We start from the raw sequence: 13,406 nt of genomic DNA, 5'->3' as shown, positions 1-13,406 counted from the left end.
GAGTCTGACACAAGTGGAGTAGGTGGTGCTTGAAGAGATGCAAGGATGAGTAACTTATCAACTGAAGGATTCTTTCCTGACACAGGCTCCTGTGTGCTCTTGACAGCGTAACTCAAGGCTCTCAGTGCTGTCCTGACTGCCCCTTCCCCATTCTGAGCAGTAATGCACCTGGATTTCCACCAGTTGATGAGACTATGTTACACTTTTTCCAGGAAGCTTAGCAAACACCCTTTAATCATTCTCTACAGTCAAATAGTTATTTCTTGCCATAGCTGAACTTATTTTGCCAGTCAATTATTAGGTACAGGTGTCCCCTGCTCTTCAAACGTTCGCTTTACGAAACCTCACTGTTACGAAAGATCTACATTAGTACCCTGTTTTCGCTTTCAGAAGGTGTTTTCACTGTTACCAAAAAAAAGCAGCGCGCGGGGAAAATCAGCGTGTGAAAAAAGCAGCGTGCAATAAAAGGCAGCGCGCACCCCGAGCAGCCGCTCTCCCCCGGATTCGGAACGGCATAGCTTAAACACATGCCTGTGAGCAGCAGTTTGTAAGATGAGTTCTAAGGTATTGGAAAAGCCTAGAAGAGCTCGTAAGGGTGTTACACTTAGCATAACACTAGACATAATTAAGCGTTTCGATCGTAGTGAACGAAGTAAGGACTAAGTGAGTTTGGCTTGTGGAAGCTGACGAACATGATGTTGAAGAGGTTTTGGCATCTCATGACCAAGAACTGACAGATGAAGAGCTGATGCAATTAGAAGAGGAAAGGATAACAATCGAAACCGAATTTAGTAGCGAAATGAACGTGAAGCAACTGCGTGAGATTTTCGCTGCAATGATAAAGTACCACTTTAGTTTTGAAAGGGTACATAGCTTTAGGGCAAAGCAACACTCACAACACGCTGGAGGAACTCAGCAGGACAGGCAGCATCCGTGGAAATGTCGACTGATCGTTTCCACGGATGCTGCCCGACCTGCTGAGTTCCTCCAGCGTGTTGTGAGTGTAGCTTTGACCCCAGCATCTGCAGATTATTTTGTGTTTACGTAGCTTTAGGGCATATTTGCAAGATGGTTTGAGTCCTTACAAAGAACTGTGTGGTAGAAAAGTGCGCGAGGCTCAGCAGTCAAGCAAGCCTTCCGCATCAGCCACAGATGACAAACCTTGACCTTCAACATCGAGGCAGGCAGTCATAGGAGAAGATGAGCTGCCTGCTCTAATGGAAACAGATGACGAGATGACACCCCAGTGTCCCACCACCCCGTGATTCGCAGAGAATGCAGCGGTAGCCGGGAGGCACACAGCACATCTTTAAGAAAAAAGCCGAAATAAACATGCTAATTAATTAGGTGCCGCCCGACACGTAATTAATTAGCATGTTTATTTCGGCTTTTTTCTTAAAGATGTGCTGTGTACCTCCCGGCTACCGCTGGACCCCTGCATGCTTCGCGGTTTGGTATCGGTTGGCGGCCTGGAAGGCGGGGCCACTACACCACCCAACCTGCGACGACTCAGTCTAACACACCACCATCAGTGTGCTCGGCACTGAACCAATTCTGGTAAGTGATACTACACTGTACATACATTATTTCTACTTTATATAGGCTGTGTATTTTTACGTGTTATTTGGTATGATTTGGCAGCTTCATAGCTTAAAGGTTACTGGACAGCGCCTGTGCCGCGTTTTTGCCAACAGCGCTTGCGTGAGATTTTCTGCCGACGGCGCTTGGGTGAGATTTTTGCTACGGAGAACAGTGCAGTGATGATTGTGGAAAAGTATTTCTACTTTATATAGGCTGTGTATTTATCATATCATTCCTGCTTTTACTATATGTTACTGTTATTTTATGTTTTATGTGTTATTTGGCATGATTTGGTAGGTTATTTTTGGGTCTGCGAACGCTCACAAATTTTTCCCATATAAATAAATGGTAATTGCTTCTTCACTTTACGACATTTCCGCTTACGAACCTTTTCATAGGAAAGCTCTACCTTCGGATGGCAGGGGAAACCTGTATATGAAAAATGTGTCCTATCCATCTGAGCCAAATAGCTGGTTATTAGGACCTCACTGAGGATGCTGGCCTGGAAGATGAAACTCATGTTGGTCACTTATTGTGCCAGTGGAGACTGGAGGATTTTTGTCAGCATTGTTAGCATCTCTCCAGTGCCTTGAGATACTTCCTTTCTCTTTCAATCTTTTTTTATTGACTTAAAAGAATAAGGATAAATACAAACCAGAGGAGAGGTTATCTCAAATACATATTTCAATAATAGTACAAACAAGGAAGGAACATACACTGTCAAAATCATATATAGTATTAAACTAGTATAAAGAGAGAAAAGAACCACTTCTCCCTTTAACAGTTCATAGAAAAAAAAGACTCAAGATTTCCTGTTATTGAGGGAAAAAAACCCCACTGAACTAACCTAAAACAAAAAAAAAGGGGGGACTGGGCAGTCCACTTTGAGGATACAGTTAAAAAAAAGGGAAAATCCTTCTAGTCAAATCTAAAACTTTGCGGAGAAGAAGAAAAAAAAACTTGAAAAGTAAAAAGAATTAGATCAGATGAAAACATTGAATAAAAGGTTGCCAAGTTTGCTCAAATTTAAAAGATGTATCAAATGTCCGACTCCTTATTTTCTCCAAACTTAAACAAGACATAATGGAGAAGAGCCAAAAAAAATACAGTAGGTGGATTGGGATCCTTCCAGTACAATAGAATAGCTCTCCTAGCCAATAAAGTTGAGAAAGCTATTATGCGTTGAGCGGAAGCAGGAATGTTTCCTGCATCCTTTGGAATAATCCCAAAGATTGCCATAAGTGAATTAGGTTATAGGTCCAGACCTATGACTTTTGATAACGTTCTAAAAACATCTCTTCAAAAATTATTTAACTTTATGCAGGACCAAAACATATGAGTTACAGTGGCCACCTCAGTGTTGCATCTATATCACAGGTAGGATTTATATTAGAAAAAATATGCACTAGTTTATCTTTCGACATATGTGTCCTGTGCACTACCCTGAACTCAATCAAGGAGTGATGGGCACAGATAGATGAATTATTAAACTAAATGTCAAATTTTATTCCATTGATTATCTGAAAGTGACTCTTGAAATTCCAATTCCCAAGCACATTTAACCTTATTATTAGACATCATTCGTAAATTCAATAGCCGTTTATACATGATGGCTATCAATCCTTTTTGGAATGGTTTAAGCTGAAAGATAACAGCTATCATATTTGGTAAATGAACAAATGGGTAATTCAGTAACAAATCACGTAAAAAAAAAATTCCTAACTAGTAAATATCTAAAAAATTGTGCATTGGTTAAATCATATTTGTCCACTAGCTGCGAAAAAGACATTAAACAATCCTCTAAAAACAAATCTAGAAAAGTTTTTATTCCCTTAGTTTTCCATATTAAAAAGGCCTTATCTAAAATTGATGGTTTAAAAAAAGTTAAAATGGATGTTACTATCCATTTTAACTACTTTTTTTAAACCATCGATTTTAGATGAGGCCTTTTTAACATGAAACTAAGAGATACTTCCTTCAGGTAGTCCATTTCTTGGAAGCACGCAGGGATCAGGATTGCTGCAACTTGCTAAACTACAATCATTGGGTTGTGTTTGAGATCTTTTTCTCCAAATATTCTTTTACAAATGTTACACTTAAGGTTATAGTGGATTTCATCAGACTTGATCGCCCTTCCTGAGGGGTGGTTCCCAAGATATGAGAAAGACATATAATAAAAGAGTTCATGATAGAGTCAGGGTAAAGCAGTAATAAAGCATGGAATCAGGTCCTTTATCCCAACTGTTCCATCCCAACCTCCCTGCTCGCCCCAGTTGCCCACATTTGGTCCTTAACTCTAAAAATCAACTATTCTATACATCAAGATTTCACCACCACATACATCATCCCCTCCATTCCCTTCATGACTCCCTGGTCCGACCTTCCATCCCAACTCGCCTCTCCTCATCTTACAGTACACTTGTTCCATGCAACTGCAGGAGATGCATCATCTGTTCTTTCGCCTCTTTCTTTCCCACCACTCAGTTTATCTTTCCACATAAAGCATACTATGCTTGTTATTTTTCTAATTTACTGTCTTGCCCTTGGTGTACAGAATGTCAAAATAGGCTTTATGGAAAACCTGTGTTCAGTACTCAAGAGCAACACTGAGTTTAATGTTGCCTATCACTTAAATTATCCATACTACTCCCACTCTGACCTCTCTGTGATATCCTGAATTGTTACAAGGATGTCCAACTTAAGCTTGAGGAACATTACCTCACCTTCAGCTCAGCTCGCTACAGCTTTGCAAAACCAGTATCAAACTCATTTAACATAGCCCACTTGCGCTTTGCATCAGAAGTGGCTATTTCTGCTCCGAGTCATCCACTGGTGACATTGGCTCAGCTTTTCTGTCCATAGTTATAGCCTGGCGAGTTGGGCACGTCCAGCATCCCTACTATTAGCAACACATTGTTTCTTTCTGCTATCACTTCAATTTGCCTCCATTATTCTATTGATGGGCCGGCTGGTGGTGTAGTGGCATCAGCAGTGGACTTCAAGGCAGACGGTCCTGAGTTCAAACCCAGCCAGGTCCCAACCTAGGCAGCAGTATCTGCATGGAAGAAAGGCCTGGCAATCTACTTCTGTATCTTGCCACGCAAACCCTAAGGACCCTATCGTCCACGAGGTCATGAAGAGCCAGACTCGACTAAAATAAAACACGACATTCTATTGATAGGTCAATCCCTGCATCTTATCACCATGACAACTCAGACATCACCTTAATATAAAGATACCTTGCCTTTATTCTATCCACTACTTCTGCAATTTAAAACTCTCATTTATTCTCTCCTTCCCAGTTCCAAGAGTATTTTTTGATCTGAAGCTTCCCTTTCCACAGCTGCTGCCTGACTTACAAGTTCAAGTTCATTTTCATTCAACTGTACACGTTTACCATCAAACGAAACAACATTCCTCTAGACCAAAGTGCGCAACACAGTACATATAGCTCACATACATAACTGAGTATTATCACAAATAAATTAACAAATAATAAGGTGCATTAACAACACAAATGAAAAAGTAAAGAGTAAAACACATCTGGCATTTAATACATGGTGAGACCTGGCTGGTGGCAGGGAGTTCAGTCGTCTCATGGCTTGAGGGAAGAAGCTGTTTCCCATCCTAATAGTTCTTTTGACAAGGTCCCACACAGGAGATTAGTGTGCAAACTTAAAGCACACAGTATTGGGGGTATGGTATTGATGTGGATAGAGAATTGGTTGGCAGACAGGAAGCAAAGAGTGGGACTAAATGGGACCTTTTCAGAATGGCAGGCAGTGACCAGTGGGGTACCGCAAGGCTCAGTGCTGGGACCCCAGTTGTTTACAATATATATTAATGACTTAGATGAGGGAATTAAATGCAGCATCTCCAAGTTTGCGGATGACATGAAGCTGGGCGGCAGTGTTAGCTGTGAGGAGGATGCAGGGTGACTTGGATAGGTTAGGTGAGTGGGCAAGTTCATGGCAGATGCAACTTAATGTGGATAAATGTGAGGTTATCCACTTTGGTGGCAAGAACAGGAAAACAGATTATTATCTGAATGGTGGCCGATTAGGAAAAGGGGAGGTGCAACGAGACCTGGGTGTCATTGTACACCAGTCATTGAAAGTGGGCATGCAGGTACAGCAGGCGGTGAAAAAGGCAAATGGTATGCTGGCATTCATAGCAAGGGGATTCGAGTACAGGAGCAGGGAGGTACTACTGCAGTTGTACAAGGCCTTGGTGAGACCACACCTGGAGTATTGCGTGCAGTTTTGGTCCCCTAATCTGAGGAAAGACATTCTTGCCGTAGAGGGAGTACAAAGAAGGTTCACCAGATTGATTCCTGGAATGGCAGGACTTTCATATGATGAAAGACTGGATCGACTAGGCTTATATTGGCTGGAATTTAGAAGATTGAGGGGGGATCTTATTGAAACATATAAAATCCTAAAGGGATTGGACAGGCTAGATGCAGGAAGATTGTTCCCGATGTTGGGGAAGTCCAGAACGAGGGGTCACAGTTTAAGGATAAAGGAAGCCTTTTAGGACTGAGATGAGGAAAAACTTCTTCACCCAGAGAGTGGTGAATCTGTGGAATTCTCTGCCACAGGAAACAGTTGAAGCCAGTTCATTGGCTATAATTAAGAGGGAGTTAGATATGGCCCTTGTGGCTAAAGGGATCAGGGGGTATGGAGAGAAGGCAGGTACAGGGTTCTGAGTTGGATGATCAGCCATGATCACACTGAATGGCAGTGCATGCTCGAAGGGCCGAATGGCCTACTCCTGCACCTATTTTCTATGTTTCTATGTTTCTTGCCCTAATGCTGTGGTACCTCCTGCCTGATGGTAGGGGGTCAAAGCGATTGTTGGATGAATGGGAGGGATCATTGACAATGTTAAGGGCCTTTGTATGCAGCACTCCTGATAATTATCTCTGATGAGTGGAAGAGAGACTCCTCTCTTTGTAGGGCTTTGAGGTCAGATACCTTGCAATTCCTGTACCACGGTGATGCAGCTGGTCAGTACATGTGCAACAGTGCTCCTGTAAAAGTTGGTTAAAATGAGGGTGGGGGGGGAAGCATCACTCATCTCAATCAGGAAGTGGAGATACTGCTGTGCTTTCTTGAACAAAGAGGTGTTGTTGAGGGACCAGTTGAGATCATCCATTATGTGCACTCCCAGAAATTTGTGCTCCTAATTCTCTCCATGGAGGAGCCATGTATGTGCAGAGAGGAGAGGTTGGCCTGCACCTCCCTAAAGTCCACAATTATCTTTTGATTTTGTCCACGTTGAGACTCAAGTTGTTGCGCTTGCACCATTCTACCAGTGGCTCTACCTCTTCTTCGCACACCGTCTGACATTATTGCTGATGAGCCAACTACTTTTATATCCTCAGCAGACTTGACTTGGTATGATCTGGATCTAGCAATGCAGTCATACATCAGCAGCGGGCTGAGCACAACAGCACTAGGGAACGTCAGTGCTCAGTGTGATAGAGCTAGAGATGAATCTGCCAACATGGACTGATTGCGGACTTTCTGTCAAGAAGTTCAGGAACCAGTTACAGAAGAGGTGTTGAGGCCCAACGAGAGCACTTTACCCGCCAGTTTCTGAGGGACCGTACTGAACACTGAGCCAAAGTCAATAGACAACATCCTGGCATACAAGGCACCACTTTCCAGGTAGGTTAGATCGGAGTGGAGTACAGAGGTGATGGCATCATCAGTGGACTGACATGAGTGATAAGTGAACTGGAAAGGGTCCAATACAGTGGTGAGAAGAAATTTAATGTAATCCATAACCAACTATTCAAAGCACTTCATTATTGTTTGTGTCAGTGCCACTATCGTTCAGGCTGGATACTGTCGCCCTCTTGGGCAATGGGATGATGGTGGCTGCCTTGAAACCTGACAGGACAGAGGACTGTTCTAGAGAGATATTGAAGATGTATTTTTGAACCTTAGTTAATGGGGCTACACAGTCCCTCAGCGCTTGACCAGGTATGTTTATCAGGCCCCACAGCTTTGCGTGGGTTGACCCTAGCGACAGTCTTCCTCACATCAGCTGCGACCAGAGTGCCTCAGGGGAAGGGGACCTTCCTCACCAGTGCACGGCTTTGTGCATCAAACCAAGCATAAAAGATATTGGGGAAGAGAAGCATCACTGTCGTTGATGTGCAGGGTGAACTTGTAATCTGTTACTATCTGAATGCCCTGCCACATGTGCCTCGTGTCACAGAAATGGCTGTATACAGTATTCCCTGTGAATAATCCCTTTTTGTGCTCCTGATGGTGTGGGAAAGCACAGCTCTTGCTGACCTGAGAGCTGTCTTATCCCCCAATCTGAAGGCAGCATCCCAATCGCTCAGCTGCGCTCGGACCTCTGCCAGTAACCATGACTTCTGATTTTCCCTCACACAGTTGAGTTTATAACGGTGATGTCCTCAGTGCACTTCACTATGCAGCCAGTCACAGCCGTACTGCGTGTAGCAGCATTTCCTGCCTTTATTCCATGAAGTTGGCAGATTTTTTTTTCTTTAAATTTTAAAGGTTAGCTCAAAAATTGAATATTGACAAGAATAAGGCTTAAAGCTTTTTTTTAAGTCATTCATATCATTCATATTAAAAATAGTTTGAAAATCCACATGCAAAATCATGAGATCTTTGTAACTTCATTTGTCCATGCTTGAGCAGTTTCAGTCAAGAATAATATGATCGATTTAGTCTTAAAAACATGGTATATGCATGATTTATTTAAGGTACAATTAGTCAAGTGATGACTGATTAGGTCATATACTGTATCTTGAAAAGCTGGGATAAGCCAATATTTGGCAGCCTTAATTTCAGGCTTCAAAAAAAAAGTGTATTTGTGTAAATATGTATTTGAAATTGCATCCTTATTAAAGAATTAAATAGATTTAAAACGGTTTGAATTTTGCTTCATTAAAGAGTAAAAATATGTGCACAAGATAGTAATTATAAATAATGTTTTTCACTAATTTCAAAACTCTGGAATAAATGGCTTCTCCTTTAAAGGCAGCATTTCAATATCATATGGGCAGAAATAAGTTCTTGAAAAATTACTTTCTTTGCTTTGCAAAGTTTTGAAACGCTTTTCTAAGTTACCTACTTACATACTATAATTGCCACAAAGGCCGCAACGTTGTATCATTTTTAATGCATGCATTTCTAAATGACAATAAATGAGGACTGAGTGTCCTCATAATCTAAAAAAAATCCCAATTACTGGAAGATTTCACAGTTACCAAGTTTTATTTTAACTTCTGTCCATTAATTATCAGCTACTTTTGTTCTGGGGAATAGGTCTACTCAGTAGATATGTTCTCACAGGTCATATACCATGCAGTTATACCCCTTGGGGCTCTTCCTCACAACCTTTCATCAATGCCCCAAGGCTTCAGATTGTTTCTTTGTACCTCTTTCAGATATCCCTTGGTGAACCACCCTTGCTGCAGCTGCCATTGTAGAAACACTGGAATATATAACTTTAACATTCAGTCTGGCTATCCCAGCAGAACTCTGCTAAAGTATCAGATATCACTATCTGTGATATTGCACACAAAAAGAGCAGAGTTTGTAATCCAATCCTGCCAAAATTATGTGCTATTTTTAACAGGAGCAGAGATTTCTAATAAGGCAACAAACAATTACCCAAGTCTCATAGCCTTGAAATAGCATATTCAATCATCTAAGTTCTACAACTTTGAAATTTTGCAATCAATCATACTCCTTTTAATTGCAACTTCACAGTTCAATTAAACATCTATTAGTTATGAAAAATCTTGAACAGCTTTCCAAGTAAATTCCTTACCTACACAGTTATCACAAAGGCTACAGTGAGAGGCACGTGGTGGACGGAAGATCTTACAGGTGAAGCAGTATTTTAACTTGACTGTCTGCCCATTAATTATCACCTCTTTTGTTCTGGGGGGAGGACGATACCCACCTCCTGAACTTGAACCATTGGCAATATCTGCAAGGGAAAAGGAAAACAAAGTTTTAAAATGCACAACTGCAGGATTATTTTATTTGATATGCTTCTTTTAAAATACCATATAATACATTCATTTGAAGGCAATTAGTTACTGATGAACTATGGTTAACAAATAGCAAGTTGGTTCAGCCTTATTTTGTTTTAAGCAAAAAGAACAGAATGCTGACTACTTTCAATCAAAAACAGCATGAGAAATGCTGTATCAGGTTGGTACCTTGGCATAAAGTTAATACCTTTCATGAGTTTTGCATGTGGCAGTGACTTTCCATAATACAAAGAAGTTAATGGAATTGCTATTGTTACGTACCCCGTAACTGGGTTGCCAAACCAGCAGAAATGGATCACTCAGTTGGAGTCTGGATTACTGGAACTAAGAAAGTTTTATTAAAGAAATAAACAACACAGTACTCTAATCAAAAGGATATAAATGCAACAGGTTAGCAATGAATAAACACACATGTACACAGAACTAGGATAATAGGATCAATCAAGCTCTATCGTTGTCTAGGGGGAAATGGCAAGTTTCAAAGTGACACAAAGTTCAGGTCACAGTAATCACTGCCGTGGCGGTGGACAGGGGGAGGGGGAGGAAAGGAGAGAGAGAGCAAAAGCAAATGCATATTCAAACGGCTTCCACACAGACCTTTGATATTCTTCACAGTCAGCTTTCGGGCGAGCCCTTTGTAATGTCTTCTGAGGTCACCGACTGTGACCCCTCCATTTCAGATACGATCGTTCCTCTGCAGTGAACCTGGCACCCAGGCAAGGGCGGACACACACCAGGTTCCCACCGATCGTACCTTTCCACCCTGTGCGTCTATGGCTTGGTCCCGCGATCAGCCCTCCAAAACTCACACCGACTTGTGGGAGACGCACCGCTTCCAGGGTCTCGTTACCTCGTGGTGTCGTGTGTGTCCTGCCTTAGCGAACCTGTCCCTTTTTATCCCCCTGCTGGGGTATCGCCTGTCCATCACACTTCAAACAGTTCAGGGTTCAAAAAGGAGCCGATCTTGACAGCTCTCAGACCGTATCTCCTTCCGTTAAACTCTCCCGTCTCTTCATTAACATTTCCAAATGCTGCTCCATTGTCTTCCTTATCTCTCTTTCTCCTGAAGACAGGTGGCAGATCAACTGTTGATCCCACTGGTGCTAGCACAGGACAGTTAACATCTTAATCTATGTGTACTTTTTGTAACCCTCTTTCGTCACACTATCGATTAATGTGCTATACGAGTTTCCAGCTATTTCAATGGATATGATACAGGGCCCAAAACTGCTCACATTACTACAAATGTGGTCTGACCAACGCCTCAGGAGGTTTGGAAGAATTTGGCAAAACCTAACTGAGGTCCATTTGATTTGCCTATTTGAAGGGAAAGGAATGAAGAACAAGCGGGAGGCTTTAAGGAGTATGACATCAGGAATCCAGGAGCAGATGTCTCCAAATGGATGAAGAAATTTACGGAAACTTGACTGATGAGGGGTATTGAGGTTCTAGTCACACTTGGAGTACTGCAACAGTTCCGGTCACCCTTTTGTTGGGCAGACATGCTTAGATGAGAAAGAATGCAGAAATTATTGATGAGGATGTTGCGAGGACTAGAGGGCCTCAGTTATAGGGAGAGATTGGCCACGCTAGGTCTTTATTCTTTATAACATAGGAGAATGATGGCCAACCTTACAGACATGCTATGAAAGGCATATATAAATTTTTCCAGTAAGATGGCGGCGTGCACAGATGTAGCAGCCACTCCGGGTCCAAAGGCGTATTTGTTCATCTTGTATGCTTTTAAGATACCAAGAACATCATGCACTGCAGGACTATCCCATCAGTGAGTTGCTCGTTAGCGATGGAGCTAGACTTATTGTGTACCGTTTTCATGTTGTTGCCTAGATTTGTCGTGTGTCGATGGATGGTGTGTAAATGATTGTTTTGGACATTTTTACTATGACCTAAAGACCCTGTTGGATATTGGTAATGTAGAATCCTGCAAGTCCAGTTCACTGGTTCATTGATGAGATAGATGGTGGGGGAGCTGCATGGCCTCGGGTATGCTGAGGAATAGCTCGAGGCCGCGGGGATGCCTGTGGCAACAGGTCAGGTGAGGAGACAGTGTGGGAGAGCCCCTGTGAGGCACACTGGAATCTGTACTTGGCCCCTTCCATCAGTGCTGTTGTCCCATGTTCGTTCAGTAAAAGAACAAGCTGGACCAGGACAACGTACTATCAGTTCTACAGTCATGCCACGTAGGAATTAGGGTTATATTTTTTTCCTTTGAGACTTTTTTTCTGAAATCGTAACAATATGTATGATTTGTGCTGTGTACTATTTTGCACTTCGGTCCTGGAGGAACGCTGCTTTGTTCGACTATATTCATGGATGGCTGAATGATAATTAAACTTGAAGGTAGATGGCAACTGATTTCCCCCCCCAGGGTAAGGAACATAGATTTAGGATGAGAGGATAAAAATGTTAAAGACTTGAGGAGAAACTTTTTCCACATGTGGGGGAGGGGGGTGCATAAATAGATATAGTGATTGAGGGAACTCTAATAATATAATTTAAGAAGCATTTGAATATGTATATAGTATGCCAAGGCTTAGAGGGATGTAGGCTGAACTCAGCAAATTGGGACGAGCTAGGTTGGACCTGTACCTATATTGTATTGTTCTATGACTACACAATAATCTGTCACTATGACCAAAACCCATGAAATATAAAGAACAATCGAAGTAGAGATAGAAAATCAACTAAAAGACAGGAAGCTGTCATGGATTTTCCAGACAGGATATATGTTAAAATTAGTTGCCCACTGGTCAGTATTTGAGCTACTGCATTTCCTAATAAAGTGGATTCCAGTTAATTGGGACACATTGGGACCAGTACATTTTTGCCCAATTAAGCAGCTACCCCAATTAGCCAAAGTTAGTTTAAAGGTATAAAAAAGACACTACTGTTTAACTGAGTAACAATTTATGTACTTAAATGAAATACAGAACAAATTAGAATGCTACCAATACCCCCACGGTAGTATAAAACCATTTGATACTAATAGTTGTTGACAGAGGAATTCATCTGCCATGTTCTTTTGATTGACTGTAAATGAACAAAATCAACACAGACACAGTGCAGATGAAGGACTCCCTTCATACAATGCTTTAACCCATTGCATCCTCCAAATCTTCCTTTTCATTGTAACATTCAAGATGATTGTCGGTACTGTACCTTCAAATTCTTCATAGGTCCTAATTTGTTGAAGTAGCAAAATCATTTCACTTTCATTCCCAACAACTTATGGCATCTCTGAGCCTGAATCCTTGACACCGTGGTGAGCAAAACAGTTCCTAATTGTCTTACCATTTATTTCTCACCAACTACCAGTGACAAAAATTTATTGCTTTTTGAAAACACACACAACTGACACTACTTTAAAAATGATCGTTCTAAGCATGTACTGTATAACAGCCACACAAGTGATGAAGAAACTGTTCAGCAACAGTCTCCTGCCCCAATCAAATGGCATATTATCCCAAAGAAGTGAAGGGAATCAAGCTATTTTTTCATTTTGTTCTTTAAAAGTCATCCCAAATAAACAGCTGCTCTGATTTATCGATGGCCAAATTAACCAGAATCCACTGTATATAAATAACTTGGACTTGAGTGTGCAGCATAGCTTTCACTTTTGATGAGCTGGTGTTCAGAACTGGAGTGAATTAAGAGATTCATAAAGGTCTTCATGAGGATATAGACAAGCAATGGAACTGACAGACATGTACCAAGCAAAAACTGGAAGAAAAATGTTAACAGTTCTGTTAGAAGA

General features: G+C 41.5%; 1 protein-coding gene across 1 annotated transcript in view; it reads right to left on the bottom strand.

Moving 5' to 3' along the window:
- zdhhc14 (zinc finger DHHC-type palmitoyltransferase 14) overlaps nt 1–13,406 on the bottom strand; it is a 135,038-nt gene that overhangs the window by 41,296 nt on the left and 80,336 nt on the right. The window contains exon 3 of the mRNA XM_072265364.1: nt 9,403–9,564. Coding sequence (XP_072121465.1) covers nt 9,403–9,564 — 162 coding nt within the window. The remainder of the gene's footprint in view (nt 1–9,402; nt 9,565–13,406) is intronic.

Source organism: Mobula birostris, chromosome 8 (assembly GCF_030028105.1).
Source record: "Mobula birostris isolate sMobBir1 chromosome 8, sMobBir1.hap1, whole genome shotgun sequence".
Classification (NCBI taxonomy): domain Eukaryota; kingdom Metazoa; phylum Chordata; class Chondrichthyes; order Myliobatiformes; family Myliobatidae; genus Mobula; species Mobula birostris.
This window is presented reverse-complemented; position numbering and strand designations above follow the sequence as displayed.